General features: G+C 36.5%; 1 protein-coding gene across 1 annotated transcript in view; it reads right to left on the bottom strand.

The window, feature by feature from the left end:
- GLIS1 (GLIS family zinc finger 1) overlaps positions 1-22,517 on the bottom strand; it is a 205,081-nt gene that overhangs the window by 64,985 nt on the left and 117,579 nt on the right. Inside the window, exon 4 of the mRNA XM_089666627.1 lies at positions 18,273-19,203. Within this exon, the coding sequence (XP_089522753.1) occupies positions 18,273-19,203 (931 nt within the window). The remainder of the gene's footprint in view (positions 1-18,272; positions 19,204-22,517) is intronic.

Below are 22,517 nucleotides of genomic sequence, written 5' to 3'. Positions count from 1 at the left end.
AAAGAAGAATGAAAAAAAGAATGAGAAGAATGAAAAGAAGAATGAAAAGAAGAAGAATGAAAAGAAGAAGAAGAATGAAAAGAAGAATGAAAAGAAGAATGAAAAGAAGAAGAAGAAGAATGAAAAGAAGGAAAAGAAGAATGAAAAGAAGAAGAATGAAAAGAAAAAGAAGAAGGAAAAGAAGAAGAAGAAGAAAAAGAAGAAGGAAAAGAAGAAGAAGAAGGATAAGAAGAAGAAGAAGGATGAAAAGAAGAAGGAAAAGAAGAAGGAAAAGAAGAATGAAAAGAAGAATGAAAAGAAGAATGAAAAGAAGAATGAAAAGAAGAAAAAGAATGAAAAGAAGAAAAAAAATGAAAAGAAGAAAAAGAATGAAAAGAAGAGGAAGAAGAATGAAAAGAAGAATGAAAAGAAGAATGAAAAGAAGAAGAATGAAAAGAAAAAGAAGGAAAAGAAGAAGAAGAAGAAAAAGAAGAAGGAAAAGAAGAAGAAGAAGGATAAGAAGAAGAAGAAGAATGAAAAGAAGAAGAAGAAGAAGAATGAAAAGAAGAATGAAAAGAAGAAGAAGAAGAATGAAAAGAAGAATGAAAAGAAGAAGAAGAATGAAAAGAAGAAGAATGAAAAGAAGAAGAAGAATGAAAAGAAGAAGAATGAAAAGAAGAAGAAGAATGAAAAGAAGAAGAATGAAAAGAAGAATGAAAAGAAGAAGAAGAATGAAAAGAAGAAGAATGAAAAGAAGAAGAAGAATGAAAAGAAGAAGAAGAATGAAAAGAAGAAGAAGAAGAAGAAGAATGAAAAGAAGAATGAAAAGAAGAAGAAGAATGAAAAGAAGAAGAAGAATGAAAAGAAGAAGAAGAATGAAAAGAAGAAGAATGAAAAGAAGAAGAAGAAGAAGAAGAATGAAAAGAAGAAGAAGAAGAAGAATGAAAAGAAGAAGAAGAAGAAGAAGAACGAAAAGAAGAAGAACGAAAAGAAGAAGAACGAAAAGAAGAAGAAGAAGAAGAAGAAGAATGAAAAGAAGAAGAATGAAAAGAAGAAGAAGAAGAAGAATGAAAAGAAGAATGAAAAGAAGAATGAAAAGAAGAAGAATGAAAAGAAGAAGAATGAAAAGAAGAAGAAGAAGAATGAAAAGAAGAAGAAGAAGAATGAAAAGAAGAATGAAAAGAAGAAGAAGAATGAAAAGAAGAATGAAAAGAAGAATGAAAAGAAGAAGAAGAAGAATGAAAAGAAGAATGAAAAGAAGAAGAAGAATGAAAAGAAGAATGAAAAGAAGAAGAATGAAAAGAAGAAGAAGAAGAATGAAAAGAAGAAGAATGAAAAGAAGAATGAAAAGAAGAAGAAGAATGAAAAGAAGAATGAAAAGAAGAAGAAGAAGAATGAAAAGAAGAAGAAGAAGAATGAAAAGAAGAAGAAGAATGAAAAGAAGAAGAATGAAAAGAAGAAGAATGAAAAGAAGAAGAAGGAAAAGAAGAAGAAGAAGAATGAAAAGAAGAAGGAAAAGAATGAAAAGAAGAAGAATGAAAAGAATGACAAGAAGAAGAATGAAAAGAATGAAAAGAAGAAGAATGAAAAGAAGAAGAAGAATGAAAAGAAGAATGAAAAGAAGAAGAAGAATGAAAAGAAGAAGAAGAAGAAGAAGAATGAAAAGAAGAAGAAGAAGAAGAATGAAAAGAAGAAGAAGAAGAAGAATGAAAAGAAGAAGAAGAAGAATGAAAAGAAGAAGAAGAAGAAGAAGAATGAAAAGAAGAAGAAGAAGGAGAATGAAAAGAAGAAGAAGAAGAAGAATGAAAAGAAGAAGAAGAAGAATGAAAAGAAGAAGAAGAAGAAGAAGAAGAATGAAAAGAAGAAGAAGAATGAAAAGAAGAAGAAGAAGAAGAAGAATGAAAAGAAGAAGAAGAAGGAGAATGAAAAGAAGAAGAAGAAGAAGAATGAAAAGAAGAAGAAGAAGAAGAATGAAAAGAAGAAGAAGAAGAAGAATGAAAAGAAGAAGAAGAAGAATGAAAAGAAGAAGAAGAAGAATGAAAAGAAGAAGAAGAAGAAGAAGAATGAAAAGAAGAAGAAGAAGAAGAAGAAGAAGAATGAAAAGAAGAAGAAGAAGAAGAAGAATGAAAAGAAGAAGAAGAAGAATGAAAAGAAGAAGAAGAAGGAGAATGAAAAGAAGAAGAAGAAGAAAGAAAAGAAGAAGAAGAAGAAGAAGAAGAAGAAGAATGAAAAGAAGAAGAAGAATGAAAAGAAGAAGAAGAAGAATGAAAAGAAGAAGAAGAAGAATGAAAAGAAGAAGAAGAAGAAGGAAAAGAATGAAAAGAAGAAGAAGAAGAAGAATGAAAAGAAGAATGAAAAGAAGAATGAAAAGAAGAATGAAAAGAAGAATGAAAAGAAGAAGAAGAAGAAGAATGAAAAGAAGAATGAAAAGAAGAATGAAAAGAATGAAAAGAAGAATGAAAAGAATGAAAAGAAGAATGAAAAGAAGAAGAAGAAGAAGAATGAAAAGAAGAAGAAGAAGAATGAAAAGAAGAAGAAGAAGAATGAAAAGAAGAAGAAGAAGAATGAAAAGAAGAAGAAGAAGAATGAAAAGAAGAAGAAGAAGAAGAAGAAGAAGAATGAAAAGAAGAAGAATGAAAAGAAGAAGAAGAAGAAGAATGAAAAGAAGAATGAAAAGAAGAAGAAGAAGAATGAAAAGAAGAAGAAGAAGAAGAAGAAGAAGAATGAAAAGAAGAAGAATGAAAAGAAGAAGAAGAAGAAGAATGAAAAGAAGAATGAAAAGAAGAAGAAGAATGAAAAGAAGAAGAAGAAGAATGAAAAGAAGAAGAATGAAAAGAAGAATGAAAAGAAGAAGAATGAAAAGAAGAATGAAAAGAAGAAGAAGAAGAATGAAAAGAAGAATGAAAAGAAGAAGAAGAATGAAAAGAAGAAGAAGAAGAATGAAAAGAAGAATGAAAAGAAGAAGAAGAAGAAGAAGAAGAAGAATGAAAAGAAGAAGAATGAAAAGAAGAAGAAGAAGAAGAATGAAAAGAAGAATGAAAAGAAGAAGAAGAATGAAAAGAAGAAGAAGAAGAATGAAAAGAAGAAGAATGAAAAGAAGAATGAAAAGAAGAAGAATGAAAAGAAGAATGAAAAGAAGAAGAAGAAGAATGAAAAGAAGAATGAAAAGAAGAAGAAGAATGAAAAGAAGAAGAAGAAGAATGAAAAGAAGAATGAAAAGAAGAAGAAGAAGAATGAAAAGAAGAAGAAGAAGAATGAAAAGAAGAAGAAGAAGAAGGAAAAGAAGAAGAAGAAGAAGAATGAAAAGAAGAAGAAGAATGAAAAGAAGAATGAAAAGAAGAAGAAGAATGAAAAGAAGAATGAAAAGAAGAAGAAGAATGAAAAGAAGAAGAAGAATGAAAAGAAGAAGAAGAATGAAAAGAAGAAGAAGAAGAAGAAGAAGAATGAAAAGAAGAAGAAGAAGAAGAATGAAAAGAAGAAGAAGAAGAATGAAAAGAAGAAGAAGAAGAATGAAAAGAAGAAGAAGAAGGAGAATGAAAAGAAGAAGAAGAAGGAGAATGAAAAGAAGAAGAAGAAGGAGAATGAAAAGAAGAAGAAGAAGAATGAAAAGAAGAAGAAGAAGAATGAAAAGAAGAATAAGAAGAAGAATAAAAAGAAGAATGAAAAGAAGAATGAAAAGAAGAAGAAGAAGAATGAAAAGAAGAATGAAAAGAAGAATGAAAAGAAGAATGAAAAGAAGAATGAAAAGAAGAATGAAAAGAAGAATGAAAAGAAGAATGAAAAGAAGAATGAAAAGAAGAAGAATGAAAAGATGAAAAATGAAAAGATGAAAAGAAGAAGAAGAAGAAGAAGAAGAATGAAAAGAAGAAGGAAAAGAAGAAGAAGAAGAAGAAGAAGAAGAAGAAGAATGAAAAGAAGAAGAAGAAGAAGAATGAAAAGAAGAATGAAAAGAAGAAGAAGAAGAAGAAGAAGAATGAAAAGAAGAATGAAAAGAAGAAGAAGAAGAAGAAGAATGAAAAGAAGAATGAAAAGAAGAAGAAGAAGAATGAAAAGAAGAATGAAAAGAAGAATGAAAAGAAGAATGAAAAGAAGAAGAAGAAGAATGAAAAGAAGAATGAAAAGAAGAAGAAGAAGAATGAAAAGAAGAATGAAAAGAAGAAGAATGAAAAGAAGAATGAAAAGAAGAAGAAGAAGAAGAAGAAGAAGAAGAAGAAGAAGAAGAAGAAGAAGAAGAAGAAGAAGAAGAAGAAAAAGAAGAATGAAAAGAAGAAGAAGAAGAAGAAGAAGAAGAAGAAGAAGAAGGAAAAGAAGAATGAAAAGAAGAATGAAGAAGAAGAAGAAGAAGGAAAAGAAGAAGAATGAAAAGAAGAAGAAGAAGAAGAAGAAGAAGAATGAAAAGAAGAAAAAGAAGAAGAAGAAGAAGAATGAAAAGAAGAATGAAAAGAAGAAGAAGAATGAAAAGAAGAAGAAGAATGAAAAGAAGAATGAAAAGAAGAAGAAGAATGAAAAGAAGAAGAAGAAGAATGAAAAGAAGAATGAAAAGAAGAAGAAGAATGAAAAGAAGAATGAAAAGAAGAAGAAGAAGAATGAAAAGAAGAATGAAAAGAAGAAGAAGAAGAAGAATGAAAAGAAGAAGAAGAAGAAGAATGAAAAGAAGAAGAAGAAGAAGAAGAAGAAGAATGAAAAGAAGAAGAAGAATGAAAAGAAGAATGAAAAGAAGAAGAATGAAAAGAAGAAGAATGAAAAGAAGAAGAATGAAAAGAAGAAGAATGAAAAGAAGAATGAAAAGAAGAAGAATGAAAAGAAGAAGAAGAATGAAAAGAAGAAGAATGAAAAGAAGAAGAATGAAAAGAAGAAGAATGAAAAGAAGAAGAATGAAAAGAAGAAGAATGAAAAGAAGAATGAAAAGAAGAAGAATGAAAAGAAGAAGAAGAATGAAAAGAAGAAGAATGAAAAGAAGAAGAAGAATGAAAAGAAGAATGAAAAGAAGAAGAAGAATGAAAAGAAGAATGAAAAGAAGAAGAAGAATGAAAAGAAGAATGAAAAGAAGAAGAAGAAGAAGAATGAAAAGAAGAAGAAGAAGAATGAAAAGAAGAAGAAGAAGAATGAAAAGAAGAATGAAAAGAAGAAGAAGAAGGAAAAGAAGAAGAAGAAGGAAAAGAAGAATGAAAAGAAGAAGAAGAATGAAAAGAAGAAGAAGAAGAATGAAAAGAAGAATGAAAAGAAGAAGAAGAAGAAGAAGAATGAAAAGAAGAAGAAGAAGAAGAAGAATGAAAAGAAGAAGAAGAATGAAAAGAAGAATGAAAAGAAGAAGAATGAAAAGAAGAAGAAGAAGAAGAATGAAAAGAAGAATGAAAAGAAGAAGAATGAAAAGAAGAATGAAAAGAAGAAGAATGAAAAGAAGAATGAAAAGAAGAAGAATGAAAAGAAGAAGAAGAAGAAGAATGAAAAGAAGAATGAAAAGAAGAAGAATGAAAAGAAGAAGAATGAAAAGAAGAAGAAGAAGAATGAAAAGAAGAAGAAGAAGAAGAATGAAAAGAAGAAGAAGAGGAAGAAGAATGAAAAGAAGAGGAAGAAGAATGAAAAGAAGAAGAAGAAGAATGAAAAGAAGAAGAAGAAGAAGAAGAAGAAGAAGAATGAAAAGAAGAAGAAGAAGAAGAAGAAGAAGAATGAAAAGAAGAAGAAGAAGAAGAAGAAGAATGAAAAGAAGAAGAAGAAGAATGAAAAGAAGAAGAAGAAGAATGAAAAGAAGAATGAAAAGAAGAAGAAGAAGAAGAATGAAAAGAAGAAGAATGAAAAGAAGAATGAAAAGAAGAAGAAGAAGAATGAAAAGAAGAAGAAGAAGAATGAAAAGAAGAAGAAGAAGAATGAAAAGAAGAATGAAAAGAAGAAGAAGAAGAATGAAAAGAAGAAGAAGAAGAATGAAAAGAAGAAGAAGAAGAATGAAAAGAAGAATGAAAAGAAGAATGAAAAGAAGAAGAAGAAGAAGAATGAAAAGAAGAATGAAAAGAAGAAGAAGAATGAAAAGAAGAATGAAAAGAAGAAGAAGAATGAAAAGAAGAATGAAAAGAAGAAGAAGAATGAAAAGAAGAAGAAGAAGAAGAAGAAGAAGAAGAAGAATGAAAAGAAGAAGAAGAAGAAGAAGAAGAATGAAAAGAAGAAGAAGAAGAAGAATGAAAAGAAGAAGAAGAAGAATGAAAAGAAGAAGAAGAAGGAGAATGAAAAGAAGAAGAAGAAGAAGAATGAAAAGAAGAAGAAGGAGAATGAAAAGAAGAAGAAGAAGAAGAATGAAAAGAAGAAGAAGAAGAATGAAAAGAAGAATGAAAAGAAGAAGAAGAAGGAAAAGAAGAAGAAGAAGGAAAAGAAGAATGAAAAGAAGAAGAAGAATGAAAAGAAGAAGAAGAAGAATGAAAAGAAGAATGAAAAGAAGAAGAAGAAGAAGAAGAATGAAAAGAAGAAGAAGAAGAAGAAGAATGAAAAGAAGAAGAAGAATGAAAAGAAGAATGAAAAGAAGAAGAATGAAAAGAAGAAGAATGAAAAGAAGAAGAATGAAAAGAAGAAGAATGAAAAGAAGAAGAATGAAAAGAAGAAGAATGAAAAGAAGAAGGAAAAGAAGAAGAATGAAAAGAAGAAGAAGAAGAATGAAAAGAAGAAGAAGAAGAAGAATGAAAAGAAGAGGAAGAAGAATGAAAAGAAGAGGAAGAAGAATGAAAAGAAGAGGAAGAAGAATGAAAAGAAGAGGAAGAAGAATGAAAAGAAGAGGAAGAAGAATGAAAAGAAGAAGAAGAAGAAGAATGAAAAGAAGAAGAAGAAGAATGAGAAGAAGAATGAAAAGAAGAAGAAGAAGAATGAAAAGAAGAATGAAAAGAAGAAGAAGAAGAAGGAAAAGAAGAATGAAAAGAAGAAGAAGAAGAAGAAGAAGAAGAATGAAAAGAAGAAGAAGAAGAAGAAGAAGAAGAATGAAAAGAAGAAGAAGAAGAAGAAGAAGAAGAAGGAAAAGAAGAAGAAGAAGGAAAAGAAGAAGAAGAAGGAAAAGAAGAATGAAAAGAAGAAGAAGAAGAATGAAAAGAAGAAGAAGAAGAATGAAAAGAAGAATGAAAAGAAGAAGAAGAAGAAGAATGAAAAGAAGAAGAAGAAGAAGAAGAATGAAAAGAAGAAGAAGAATGAAAAGAAGAATGAAAAGAAGAATGAAAAGAAGAAGAATGAAAAGAAGAAGAATGAAAAGAAGAAGAATGAAAAGAAGAAGAATGAAAAGAAGAAGAATGAAAAGAAGAGGAAGAAGAATGAAAAGAAGAATGAAAAGAAGAGGAAGAAGAATGAAAAGAAGAGGAAGAAGAATGAAAAGAAGAGGAAGAAGAATGAAAAGAAGAGGAAGAAGAATGAAAAGAAGAGGAAGAAGAATGAAAAGAAGAGGAAGAAGAATGAAAAGAAGAGGAAGAAGAATGAAAAGAAGAAGAAGAAGAATGAAAAGAAGAATGAAAAGAAGAAGAAGAAGAAGAAGAAGAAGAATGAAAAGAAGAAGAAGAAGAAGAAGAAGAAGAAGAATGAAAAGAAGAAGAAGAAGAAGAAGAAGAAGAAGAATGAAAAGAAGAAGAAGAAGAAGAAGAAGAAGAATGAAAAGAAGAAGAAGAAGAAGAAGAATGAAAAGAAGAAGAAGAAGAAGAAGAAGAAGAATGAAAAGAAGAAGAAGAAGAATGAAAAGAAGAATGAAAAGAAGAAGAAGAAGAAGAATGAAAAGAAGAAGAATGAAAAGAAGAATGAAAAGAAGAATGAAAAGAAGAAGAAGAAGAATGAAAAGAAGAAGAAGAAGGAAAAGAAGAATGAAAAGAAGAATGAAAAGAAGAAGAAGAATGAAAAGAAGAAGAAGAATGAAAAGAAGAAGGAAAAGAAGAATGAAAAGAAGAAGAATGAAAAGAAGAAGAATGAAAAGAAGAAGAATGAAAAGAAGAAGAATGAAAAGAAGAAGAAGAAGAAGAATGAAAAGAAGAAGAAGAAGAAGAAGAAGAAGAAGAATGAAAAGAAGAAGAAGAAGAAGAATGAAAAGAAGAAGAAGAAGAAGAAGAAGAATGAAAAGAAGAAGAAGAAGAAGGAGAATGAAAAGAAGAAGAAGAAGAAGAAGAAGAAGAATGAAAAGAAGAAGGAAAAGAAGAAGAAGAATGAAAAGAAGAAGGAAAAGAAGAAGAAGAATGAAAAGAAGAAGGAAAAGAAGAAGAAGAATGAAAAGAAGAAGGAAAAGAAGAAGAAGAATGAAAAGAAGAAGGAAAAGAAGAAGAAGAAGAAGAAGAAGAAGAAGAAGAAGAAGGAAAAGAAGAAGAAGAAGAAGAAGAAGAAGGAAAAGAAGAATGAAAAGAAGAAGAAGAAGAAGAAGAAGAAGAATGAAAAGAAGAAGAAGAATGAAAAGAAGAAGGAAAAGAAGAAGAAGAAGAAGAAGAAGAAGAAGGAAAAGAAGAATGAAAAGAAGAAGAAGAAGAAGAAGAAGAAGAATGAAAAGAAGAAGAAGAAGGAGAATGAAAAGAAGAAGAAGAAGAAGAAGGAGAATGAAAAGAAGAAGAAGAAGAAGAAGAATGAAAAGAAGAAGAAGAAGGAGAATGAAAAGAAGAAGAAGAAGAAGAAGAATGAAAAGAAGAAGAAGAAGGAGAATGAAAAGAAGAAGAAGAATGAAAAGAAGAAGAAGAAGAAGGAGAATGAAAAGAAGAAGAAGAATGAAAAGAAGAAGAAGAAGAAGGAGAATGAAAAGAAGAAGAAGAAGAAGGAGAATGAAAAGAAGAAGAAGAAGAAGGAGAATGAAAAGAAGAAGAAGAAGAATGAAAAGAAGAAGAAGAATGAGAAGAAGAAGAATGAAAAGAAGAAGAAGAAGAATGAAAAGAAGAATGAAAAGAAGAAGAAGAAGAAGGAAAAGAAGAATGAAAAGAAGAAGAAGAAGAATGAAAAGAAGAAGAAGAAGAATGAAAAGAAGAATGAAAAGAAGAATGAAAAGAAGAAGAAGGAAAAGAAGAAGAAGAAGAATGAAAAGAAGAATGAAAAGAAGAAGAAGAAGAATGAAAAGAAGAATGAAAAGAAGAAGAAGAAGAATGAAAAGAAGAAGGAAAAGAAGAAGAAGAAGAATGAAAAGAAGAATGAAAAGAAGAAGAAGAAGAAGAATGAAAAGAAGAAGGAAAAGAAGAAGAAGAAGAAGAAGAAGGAAAAGAAGAATGAAAAGAAGAAGAAGAAGAAGAAGAAGAAGAATGAAAAGAAGAAGAAGAAGAAGAAGAAGAATGAAAAGAAGAAGAAGAAGAAGAAAAATGAAAAGAAGAAGAAGAATGAAAAGAAGAATGAAAAGAAGAAGGAGAAGAATGAAAAGAAGAATGAAAAGAAGAAGAAGAAGAATGAAAAGAAGAATGAAAAGAAGAAGAAGAAGAATGAAAAGAAGAATGAAAAGAAGAAGAAGAAGAATGAAAAGAAGAATGAAAAGAAGAAGAAGAAGAATGAAAAGAAGAAGAAGAATGAAAAGAAGAATGAGAAGAAGAAGAATGAAAAGAAGAATGAAAAGAAGAAGAAGAAGAAGAATGAAAAGAAGAATGAAAAGAAGAAGAAGAAGAAGAATGAAAAGAAGAAGAAGAAGAAGAAGAATGAAAAGAAGAATGAAGAGAAGAAGAAGAATGAAAAGAAGAATGAAGAGAAGAAGAAGAATGAAAAGAAGAAGAAGAAGAAGAATGAAAAGAAGAAGAAGAAGAAGAATGAAAAGAAGAATGAAAAGAAGAAGAAGAAGAAGAAGAAGAAGAATGAAAAGAAGAAGAAGAAGAATGAAAAGAAGAAGAAGAATGAAAAGAAGAATGAAAAGAAGAAGAAGAAGAAGAATGAAGAAGAAGAATGAAAAGAAGAATGAAAAGAAGAATGAAAAGAAGAATGAAAAGAAGAAGAATGAGAAGAATGAGAAGAATGAAAAGAAGAAGAAGAAGAAGAATGAAAAGAAGAAGAAGAAGAAGAAGAATGAAAAGAAGAAAAAGAATGAAAAGAAGAAAGAAAAGAAGAAGAAGAAGAAGAAGAATGAAAAGAAGAATGAAAAGAAGAAGAAGAAGAATGAAAAGAAGAATGAAAAGAAGAAGAAGAAGAATGAAAAGAATGAAAAGAAGAAGAAGAAGAAGAAGAAGAAGAAGAATGAAAAGAAGAATGAAAAGAAGAAGAATGAAAAGAAGAATGAAAAGAAGAAGAATGAAAAGAATGAAAAGAAGAATGAAAAGAAGAAGAAGAAGAAGAATGAAAAGAAGAAGAAGAATGAAAAGAAGAAGAAGAAGAAGAATGAAAAGAAGAAGAAGAAGAAGAAGAATGAAAAGAAGAATGAAAAGAAGAAGAAGAATGAAAAGAAGAAGAAGAAGAAGAAGAATGAAAAGAAGAATGAAAAGAATGAAAAGAAGAATGAAAAGAAGAAGAAGAAGAATGAAAAGAAGAAGAAGAAGAATGAAAAGAAGAAGAAGAAGAATGAAAAGAAGAATGAAAAGAAGAAGAAGAAGAATGAAAAGAAGAAGAAGAAGAATGAAAAGAAGAAGAATGAAAAGAAGAATGAAAAGAAGAAGAATGAAAAGAAGAAGTATTCCAGTACAGCAAAAAGTGTATCTGCAGAGAGCTCCGCTATTTCTGACAGTTCTCTGACAGTTCCTTCACATTTACAGCGGTTGAAACATTGTATCTATTTATTTCCGAATAAAAACATCTGTATCCTAAATGGAAACAAATAGATACAATGTTTCAACCGCTGTAAATGAACTGTCAGAACTGTCAGAAATAGCGGAGCTCTCTGCAGTGACACTTTTGCCGGCTGATCGGGAAAAATTCGATTCGTGCACCCGAAGTTTGCTAAAATTCGGATTCGATGCGAATCGAATTTTTCCTGAAATTCGAAACGAATTCCACTTCGCCAGGTTCGATTCGCTCATCTCTAATGGCAAATGGAGGTATCTGTTAAATATATTTTGTTCAGCCCAAAGGCCAAAAATCTATATGTGTATGGCCAGCTTAAGAAAAACTGTTATAAAATTCAGGAACTCCGGGAGCGTCCTGAGCTAAACCCTAGAGATCAATAAGCACTATAATAAAAAATGAAAACTCAATTAGGGCAGCTGAGCAGCATTATTTTCTTTTCTAAAATATACTGCTAAGCAACCCTAATTTGGTATAATAAAGCCCAAGATGGTTAATTCAAGATAAACTTCTGTGACAACACGCAAAACAGCATTGTGGACCTCAACTCTTATAGCAGTTTAATATTGTCAGTAAACGATAACAAAAATGTTAAGTTGCTGCACACAATGTACAATTGCTATTCAGCATCAGGAGGAGGAAGTAGTGCCTGTCAGCTGCTGCTATACTGCCTATAAGCATTAATGCAAATGTGAAAGAAGCGTAAAGGAAATTGTCCAAAATTACGGGCATAAAACAGTAGTGTTCATCTAGGAATGTATACTTTTTTTAGCTATGGGTTGGGATCCAAATTGGTCCCAATCCAAGATATCACCAACACACCATTTTGTATTTAGGGACCCAAACTGGTTGACAGACATGTATGGAATGGGCCGCCAAATGAAAATGGGTTAAAGTCCCAAATCAGGAGATCAACAAACCAAAAATGTAAATGTATTTATTGGGATTTTATGTGATAGACCAACACAAAATGGCACATAATTGTAAAGTGGAAGGAAAATAAATGGTTTTCAAAATTTTATACATTTACATTTTTGGTTGTAACATGACAAAATGTGGAAAATTTCAAGGGGTACGAATACTTTTTCAAGGCACTGTATCTGTTTGTTCCTTCTCCCTGTTTTGCAGGGAGCAGAAACAAACAGATTCTTCCCTCTGTACAGTGTTGTCAACACAGGGCTCTGGGCTGTGATTGGACACAGCCGATCCGGAGGTCTCAGCCATGAATCATTGGCAGAAACCCACTGACAAATTAGATTGGACAGAGTGGGAGTCGGCTGGGGGCCCTGAACCCAGAAGCCACTGCTGATGTACAGGTACGTCATTGTGTCTATACAAGCCGCTTGCAGTAAAATGTAGGGCAAGTGGTTAAACAAGAAGCTTTGGGCATTGCTCCAGGTCCCCAATCCTATTGTTTCCAGTGACTCACACTAAGAGGGTGCTGACAAGAAAAGAGCCTGTCCCGGTTCAAAATGCACACTAAAGCGAGAAGAAAGTCCAAATGCTGCACAAAATCTCTGGTGTAGACAAGTGACAGCGGCTTCAGCCCAGCTCCTCCTGGGCCATGCCCCACAAGCCCCACAGGGCTTAGTCATAGAAGTTTTAAATAAAGAAAAAACAAAAAAAGACAAACAAACAAAAAAAAACAAAAACAGTGCAATGCCTTGTACCCAGGGCCGTGGATAAGGGGGTACCACCAGTCCTCCTGTATAGGGCCGGGCCAGCAGTGGGGGCCAGGCAGCTGGGTGAATTGGATGTAGACAGGGAGAGTGGTCAGCACAGTGAGGGGGCAATTACTGGAACCATAGATCCCCTGTATGGCTCCCTTTGCAGCAGCTGAAAGCTGGCTTCTTCTCCTCTTCATACAGAGGATTGGTTCCAGTAATTGCCCCCCCACCGCACCCATAACCATCCCTGTACATCATTCCCCGCTGCTCAGGCATCCGAGTGCCACCTCCCCCCAAGTGCTGCTTCCCTCCTCTGCTTCCCGCCAGCAGATACAAGCACACATTAGGACCCTTCAGAATGGAGAGTGGGGGAAGGGTCTGGTAAAAATGTCACATTTACCAGCCCCTATCTTTCCTGAATGAACACAAATGGAACCGATTACGCACTGTGTTCATTCATGACTGAATCATAGTACAGTGGGTTTTTTTTGGGGGGGGCTGTCAGGTTGGCTGTGTGGGGCCCCGTTGTTACTAACAGCAGCCCTGCTTGTACCAATTGACATTTCACAGCACATAGCAGCAGGTGAAAGTTCCACAGATCATACCGTTTGCCTGCTGGTGTTGTTGTTTCTTGGATTGTCATGTCTATAGATCACTGTTTGACAGAGTAGAGCTGGCTATAGACGGAAAATTACTTGATCCACCCATCAATGCAGTCAGTGTTGGAGGAATTCCACCCGTGGAGCCATTGCGTTCTCCCGGCGGTGGGACAAGGGGAGAACACAATGATTACTGCTAGTGACTATAATAGCCGCTAGTAATATTCGCATGTAAAGCCTGACAGGTTGGTTGTACCTAAGTTGATCAATTCTGTCTATGCCCGGCTTAACCCCAACAAAGCAGTCCATATGGAAAACAAACCGCCACTTTTCATTCATAGACTCGAAAGCTGAATGTTGCAGCAGGCACTGCCAGGGCAATGGCCATTACTCCATTTCCATACACAAGCCTATTAAGTTCACTTATTTCTGCTGTCTCAGACAATCAAAATTCCATTTGTCTGGAACATTGAATCTAAGAAAGCAGGAAAATTAATCTTCAAACGTGAAGGTCTTGAAGGCATTGCCTCATTATTATACTTGGACCTTTTTCTGATTATTATGCAGATAAACCTCCAATGCAATAAAACTAAAACAACACACACTAAGTATGAAACATAACAGGATATTGCAGGGAGATTAGACGGCTTCCTCTTACTACCGAACGTCTCAAGTAGGCCATAGAGCAGAGCCCGGCTTAATAGTAATATTTAGGGGGAGACGAGCGGAGGGATCTGGATGCTACGGACCAGCAAGGGAATCCTTGTGTAGACAGATGATGGGGAGGAGGGTCATAATTGACAGCAGATGAAAGGATGTGCTGTTACCACTGGGCTTACCTTCGGATCACTTTGTAGGACTATCATAAAAGGATTATCTGGCATTTTATAAGACAGCTTCTTTACAATATAAATGTCTCATTTGTTTCCTGTTTTCAAGTTGCCCAAATTCCTTTGTCTATTAAAACACATAATATGTCTGTCATTTGGAAGGATGTCTTCTGCCTCAGATTGTGCTCAGGACTATTTATTGTGATAATTAAAATGGCACCGTACTAGAGACAGATGCACAAATGTTTGCTGTCCATCGAACCCATTGAGAAAAAAAAAAAAACCATTCCCGTCTGGGTGATCTACAGTCAGGTCCATAAATATTGGGACATCGACACAATTCTAACATTTTTGGCTCTATACACCACCACAATGGATTTGAAATGAAACAAACAAGATGTGCTTTAACTGCAGACTGTCAGCTTTAATTTGAGGGTATTTACATCCAAATCAGGTGAACGGTGTAGGAATTACAACAGTTTGCATATGTGCTTACCACTTGTTAAGGGACCAAAAGTAATGGGACAATTGGTTTCTCAGCTGTTCCATGGCCAGGTGTGTGTTATTCCCTCATTATCCCAATTACAATGAGCAGATAAAAGGTCCAGAGTTCATTTCAAGTGTGCTATTTGCATTTGGAATCTGTTGCTGTCAACTCTCAAGATGAGATCCAAAGAGCTGTCACTATCAGTGAAGCAAGCCATCATTAGGCTGAAAAAACAAAACAAACCCATCAGAGAGATAGCAAAAACATTAGGCGTGGCCAAAACAACTGTTTGGAGCATTCTCAAAAAGAAGGAACGCACCGGTGAGCTCAGCAACACCAAAAGACCCGGAAGACCACAGAAAACAACTGTGGTGGATGACCGAAGAATTCTTTCCCTGGTGAAGAAAACACCCTTCACAACAGTTGGCCAGATCAAGAACACTCTCCAGGAGGTAGGTGTATGTGTGTCAAAGTCAACAATCAAGAGAAGACTTCACCAGAGTGAATACAGAGGGTTCACCACAAGATGGAAACCATTGGTGAGCCTCAAAAACAGGAAGGCCAGATTAGAGGTTGCCAAACGACATCTACAAAAGCCTTCACAGTTCTGGAACAACATCCTATGGACAGATGAGACCGAGATCAACTTGTACCAGAGTGATGGGAAGAGAAGAGTATGGAGAAGGAAAGGAACTGCTCATGATCCTAAGCATACCACCTCATCAGTGAAGCATGGTGGTGGTAGTGTCATGGCGTGGGCATGTATGGCTGCCAATGGAACTGTTTCTCTTGTATTTATCGATGATGTGACTGCTGACAAAAGCAGCCGGATGAATTCTGAAGTGTTTCGGGCAATATTATCTGCTCATATTCAGCCAAATGCTTCAGAACTCATTGGACGCCGCTTCACAGTGCAGATGGACAATGACCCAAAGCAGACTGCAAAAGCAACCAAAGAGTTTTTTAAGGGAAAGAAGTGGAATGTATGCAATGGCCAAGTCAATCACCTGACCTGAATCCGATTGAGCATGCATTTCACTTGCTGAAGACAAAACTGAAGGGAAAATGCCCCAAGAACAAGCAGGAACTGAAGACAGTTGCAGTAGAGGCCTGGCAGAGCATCACCAGGGATGAAACCCAGCGTCTGGTGATGTCTATGCGTTCCAGACTTCAGGCTGTAATTGACTGCAAAGGATTTGCAACCAAGTAATAAAAAGTGAAAGTTTGATTTATGATTATTATTCTGTCCCAATACTTTTGGTCCCTTAACAAGTGGGAGGCACATATGCAAACTGTTGTAATTCCTACACCGTTCACCAGATTTGGATGTAAATACCCTCAAATTAAAGCTGACAGTCTGCAGTTAAAGCACATCTTGTTAGTTTCATTTCAAATCCATTGTGGTGGTGTATAGAGCCAAAAATGTTAGAATTGTGTCGATGTCCCAATATTTATGGACCTGACTGTATGTACATTGCAGGGGCGGATTGACCATTTGGAAACTTGGGCACTGCCCGAGGGCCCGGGGTCAGTAGGGGGCCCCATGAGATGCCCTGGTACCTTTTTCATAGGCTTTTTTGAGTTTGGGCAAGGACACAGGGGCCCCATGATCCCCTATTGCCCGGGAGCCCCATGAGTTGTCAGTCCGCCCCTGGTACATTGTAAGGATTTTAACAAACCTCCGTTTTGTTATTTTGAAGAAATAGCTGTTTGTGTGTCTGTGTCCATGTGCAGAATGAATCTGTATGGAGGTGACTGATCATGAATCAGCTGCTGTACCTGCAGGGCACTAATGAGGAAAATTGCAAGTTCTGCATCCCTTAAGGCTTGGTTCACATATGTGTGTGGGATCCGCATGAAAATCAGTGCAACCGCACCACCCGCACAGAGAAATGTGGACCTGCGGGCGGGTGCCATTAGTTCTAATGGCACGCCGCCCGCACTGGAAAATGCAACCGTACTGGGAACCGGGGTTCCCATGCTGGCTGCGTTTTCAGAAGTGCAGGGACTTCTTCCCTGCGCGTCGCGGGGCACGAGAGTCCGTTCCTGCGCAAAACACAGCCCGTATGGCCACATATTTGTGAACCAGGGCTTAGTCTAGTTTCACACCTATGTGTTGTCCATTGCATTTTGCAGAAACTCACAGCAGTCCACTGAACATGATTTCCTATGGGACAGGATCACATCGCTGCGTTTTCATCCGATGCATTTTTTGGAAAGGATCAGGGACCTTTTTAATTGCAAAATGTTGCTTTTTTTGTTCTATAGACTTCAACTGAGACCCTGCAGAAAAGCATGTAGTGTATTTTTTTATGCATTTATGATGCATTTTTTAGGCGTTTTACGTTTAATCTGCCCAGCAGCAAGTTGGAAAAAACGCATCAAAAACAGTGAAAATACACATGTGCAAAAGCACTGCAAAAACGGATCAAACACAAACTGCATAGGTGTGAACCTAGCCCATAGGGAGTATTTTATCAAAAATGACATTTTTTCTGCAGGAGATGCCAAAAATCTGACTTGTATCTTAGTGCAGACTTCTGGGAAAATCAGTAAGCCAATCACACATGCAGGAAATTACATTTTCGGGGGCGTTCTGTACACAGTCTGTATACAGATCACCTCCAGGTACCCATATTGTATTGAATTTTACAGAAAATCACAGCTTTGCAGATTGAAAGGGAAAGGTAATTTTTAAAAACATTCAGAGCAGATTCATACATGTGTGATGTGGATTGAAGCTCAGGTCATTTACATCAGGTTCAGGACAGGATTAGAAGAAAAAAATTTTGTACTCCTGCACTGGATGATGGACTCCGCAGTGACTAACCATACATGGATAGCCTATGGAATACACACCTTGCTGCCCTCAATGGACCAGGGAAATCCAAATTAACTGCATGCAAAAAGACAAAGGGCGCACAGGCCTAGTGCATTACCTTTAAAAATTGGTTTACTGTATAAATTGTGATATACTCACAAAGGATCATCATAAGAAATACAGCAAGGTCCAATCTCCCTGGAAGGTGTTTGGTTGGGGACTATAGACCTCCAAATTTCTGACGCATTTCGAGGTGATGTTTCTTCCTCAGAGCCGCTACCAACATAGACTAAGTCAATAGCCTGTAATTTGCACCTGAACCGGACCGCACTGCTCAGAAATCGGACAGGACTCTTTTTCAAACCACCCTGAATCCTCACCTTCAGTGCACCAGACATATGTGAACAGGCACCATAGGAAGCAATGTCTTTTCACATGTCATGCGGATTGGATGCAGTTTAAACTGCATCCAATCCACATATATGTGAATCAGCAATTAATTACAATATGACTTGAGTCGCAGTTGTATACGCGATCTTATTTTTTTTATTTGCTAATTTTTTTTCCCATGAAAGTGGAGTTACCCTTTAAATGAAAGAGAATGTGTGTCTAGCAATAATTTTAAAAAGTTCATGTGTTTATATTTGACAAGCCATCCCACTTAGCACCCCCACTACTTTAGTTTGCACAGAACAGTCTGTTTTAGGTTCTAAAGTCTAAAAGTAGGTAAGGATCTTCAGTAAAGTTTTCTTAAATAGGAATTCCAGGATATTTTATGCATAGGTCCAATCTGGACCAATGTAAGTATATATACACTATACCTGTGAGATCCTTCTGGAGATAGAAATGACTGAAGTAGACATCACTACTCCAGTGTTCTCCACTAACTTCTGGGTCCCATACTGAGCAGCTGGCCCTCTGCATTGTGAATATTGGAGGTTGACCGCTTAGCACAGGTACCATTCACAGAATGCTTTGCATTTTACCAGTGAATACATAGCATTCTCTGATTGGCTGTAACATTGCCATCTCCCTCTCTGTGCTGGCACCCGCTCACATAGTATAATTGCTCAGCTGGGCAGGTTAATGTCATTTTTAATTTTTTTTTTAATATACAGCTTTCATTAATGAACACCTGCTGATCCTGCCATGAAGGTCCTTGTTAACTACATGTACTTTAAAGCATATTTGACTGAATATATGTGTACTCACCATACACTTGTTTGGTTTCTCCCCAGAGTGAACTCTCATGTGAATGAGCAACTTGTAACGAGCATTGAAAGGCTTAAATCGTCTTGGACAGCCAGCCCAGAAGCATGTGAAATCTTCTCCTGTACGCTGGTCAATATGTGTCTTTTCAATGTGTCTCACCAGCTCCTCCTGCTGCTCATACAAAGCACTGCAGTCTATCCAACGACACAGTTGTATCCCTTCTCCACCAAACTTGTCCTGTTCATTGGTTAGCGCCTTGGGGGACATTACTGAGTGAAGATGGAGGGGTGATAAAAGCCCCTGCTGATAGCTATCCTCCGGTTCTTGCTTTAGGAAATTGAGCTTACTACAGTTATTAGGGGTGGTGTTGAGGTGGAGGTTGGTGGTGACCCCTGAGCAGGGTATGTGTACCTTTTGTGGGGGTTTCAGCTCACCCTCATCAGAACTAGGAAGGATACCCAAAGCAGAAGATGGAGACCCACAAAGACCTTCTGGCAGTGAAGCTTTCGGTGGGCTGCTGATAGGGACACTTCCAGAACTAAAAAGGACCCTTGTTGGTGACACACAAACCTTGTTCATGTAGGAGGGCAGCGAGGTGTTCGAAGAATGAATAATTCCCACAATTTCAACGCTATCTCGGGAGCATCCACTTCTCCCTGCAGACTGGAAGCGAGCAGATGGAGAATTGCTTCTGCCTGTCTCAGAGCCTGAAAAGGTACCGTGCACCGAGTCTAAAAAGTACGATGACAGACGGTTTTTAAGTCCATTTTGTGGCAAAGCATTGTCAGGAATGAGAGCCGCCCTTAGGTCTGAGATACCCGACAGGCGAGAGGGCGAGGAGAGGTGTGAGAAGTCACAGAGACCCTCCTGCTTGATGCGACTGGCAGAGTGGGTCCCGTTCAAGCACACAGAGGTGTGGAATCGTGCCGACCTGCAGGGGAAGAAGACAGAATGACCATCAAAAATGGGCACTGAAAGATTTGGCTACTATAGAACACATCCTCTCTCACCTTATTTATCCTGGACAAACCCTTGGAATGATTTTCAGCTCCTAGGAAACTCCTGTGAAAACTTATATCTACAGTTCATGGTATATTAGAATGATGAGTAAATTGTAGATACAGGAATAAAGAAATAACAAATAATGGGCTGTGTAACTAAAGAATTTAAAGCGTATCTAAACCCAATGCCAAAAATGTAATATATTGCAGACTACTGCAGTGGTAGCAGCAATGGTTTTCTTTTTTTCCAGCTTCTTTTGCTTTATTCTCATCTGACAATTCTGTATAAAAACACACTTCCTGTCCCTGGGTGGCTACACTACCTCTCCACTTCATCTACGAAGGGAACCATAGTTGTCACGCTAAGCTGCTCTCCTGATATCTCTTCATCTCCATTATATGGGGTACAGGGCAATTGGTGGTTTGTGGAAGATAGCTATTTTCTTCACAGCCGCTCACAGGAATTGACAAAGACACAGCATTTCTGGCAAGATAACGGGTATTTGCTGAAAATGTTGGCTGGCTTCCCATTGCCCAACAAATAGAATTCAAAACATTAACAATAACATATAAAGCCATTTATAACTCTGCCCCAAATCACATCACCAATCTCGTCTCCAAATATCACCCAAACCATCCTCTACGCTCCTCGCACGACCTCCTGCTCCCTTGTCTCCTCCTCCGATGCTCGTCTCCAGCACTTCTCCAGAGCCACCCCCATCCTCTGGAACACTCTACCCCAATCTATCCAACTATCGGCTACTCTGCCCACTTTTAGGAGATCCCTGAAAACGTATCTCTTCAGGGAAGCCTATCCTGCCTTCAGCTAATAACCGAATCTTCTATTTCTCCAATCAGTTCATCCCCCACAATTATTACTTTTTGTGCCACCAGCCCCTCCCTCTTAGATTGTAAGCTCCAAGGAGCAGGGCCCTCCTAACCCTCTTGTATTGAATTGTATTGTTGCTGTATTGTCTCCCATTATATTGTAAAGCACTGAGCAAACTGTTGGCGCTATATAAATCCTGTAAAACAGCGGCGTCAAACTGGCGGCCCCCCAGCTGTTGTGAAACTACAAGTCCCATCATGCCTCTGCCTTAGGGAGTCATGCTTGTAACAGTCTTGCAATGCCTCATGGGACTTGTAGTTTGGCAACCGCTGGGGGGCTGCCAGTTTGACACCTGTGCTGTATAATAATAATAATCCTTTAACATACATTTTATGACACAGCTTGCTGTACATGACTAAATGACTTTCATCAATAACCATGAAAAGAAATGAATCATAATAATTGGTAGAAAAAAATCAGAATGTGAAAACTGTAGTGTCACCTTACATTAGAGATCAGTGGAGAAGTGCCAGCTTATGCTAGTGGTCCATTGCTGGTCAGTGTAGTAGTGAACCTTTACATTGGATGTCAGTCGACAACTGCCCCCTACAATTGAAGGTCATTGTAGGAGGGACATCAAGAACTACCACTGCTCACAGCTCAAGGAACCCCTAGAAAGCTCTGGAGGAACACTAGGGCTCCACAGAACCCTCATTGGGGAAAGCTGATATAGCATAATGATGCTGTGCCTGTTATATATCTTAGCACAGGGCTTAAAATTTCAAGTCCTGAGCTACTAGCCAGGCCTTAAGAGTTACTAACCACCAACAAAACACACAGAGACACCTGTACATGCACGCACAGACATGCGTACACGCACGCACAGACACGCGCACACACAGACATTTACATACATGTACATACACACAGACACATTTACAGATAGACTCATGTACATACACACAGACACATGTACATGCATACACAAACACACACGTACATACACACCCCTATAAAAAGTTGCAGTACTTCGTTGTTCACTCACAGAGCTGGGTACTGCACTCTAGGGGGAGAAAGAGAGCACAGCACACACTTCTTCCTTTGCTTTCATTGCGCTCAGCTATTGAGCAGTCTGACGGCTCCCAGTGCCAATGATAGATCCAGTCTGAGCTCTGAGCCTGGGGGACACACTCGCCCCCACCATAATTTCCACTCGCCATTGGCGAGCAGAAATTTCAAGCCCTGTCTTAGCATCTCACATATATTCACTAATCATTTGTACAACCCAACCATTTCACTCAGATCATTGTTATCTTTGTCACTAGTGCCAGTCCTTATTGAGCCTTTCAGTCTTCTTTCAGTCGTTATTATATCCTTCAATATCAGCCCCATTCTTATCACAACCTCAGGGTCAGGGAGATGATTCACGTATTTGTATCCAATCAATAAAGTTTAATGTAAGCTTTAATATCTTCATGTAATTTCAGAAGTCATTTGAAATATTTGGAAATCTGCAGCTTTCAATAAAAAAAGTTTGGTGATCCTGGCATGAAGATCCTTGTTCAGGCACTGTAAATACTCTATCCTTGTGTAAGGAAATATCTCTTATTAACTGGCATCCATTTGGTATAATGCCTCCATTTTAGATGTGTAAACAGTTAGTTTTGTTTTTGAGTTTCACTTGTAAATTCTCTCTCATTTCATGATTTTAGTTTCTATTCTCTATAAACTGAACTACTTTATATGGTGGTCCTCAGCCATTTGTAGTTACTATCTTCTTTGGTAAGAGTAGAATATTTCATTGGTTGTTCTGATTTTTTATAAACTGGTTGCATGCATTAAACTTTCAGAGATTTAGCTTGTACACTTCGCTGTCTGGAGCTTTATTTCTCCTGCGTCCAGAAGGTTAAAATATTTGAGGACATTTTGGGCTACAGACAGGAACTGATCCTTTCACCTTGTCTCTCAGTTGTGGTCCTGCATTGTCCCCGTCACATAGGCTTTTATAGGATATAATTTCAACACACTTTAGACAGGTATGGTCTACTATTTGTCACAAGTTAGCCTGCAGCCTCTTGTTTGTTAGGCTACGTTCACACTAGTGTTGTGTGCAGGCGGCAGAAAGGCGTTTGGGAAGCGTTTTTACTGTTTCCCAAAAGCCTCGGACAATTCTGCACATTGCAGCACATGGTGCTGTTCTAACGGGAGCGTTAGCGTCGCAGCAAAACTGACGCCTCTGGTCGAGTCAGGAGGCGTTGAAGCCTCCTATTCTAGTCTATGGTGCCGCTCCGCAAACGCCCGGCCGGCATTTGCGGTGCGGTTGCGGGGCATTTGCGCAGTGGCAACACCATTAAAACTTCATTAAAGGTGTTTGTAGGGCGTTTTTAATGCTCGGCAAACGGCTAGCATCCGCCG

The sequence above is a fragment of the Staurois parvus genome, unplaced genomic scaffold (genome assembly GCF_062004578.1).
Source record: "Staurois parvus isolate SC_StPar_1 unplaced genomic scaffold, SC_StPar_1.0 ptg002753l, whole genome shotgun sequence".
NCBI lineage: Eukaryota > Metazoa > Chordata > Amphibia > Anura > Ranidae > Staurois > Staurois parvus.
Note: the sequence above shows the minus strand (reverse complement) of the source record. Positions and strands in the feature narration are given on the sequence as shown.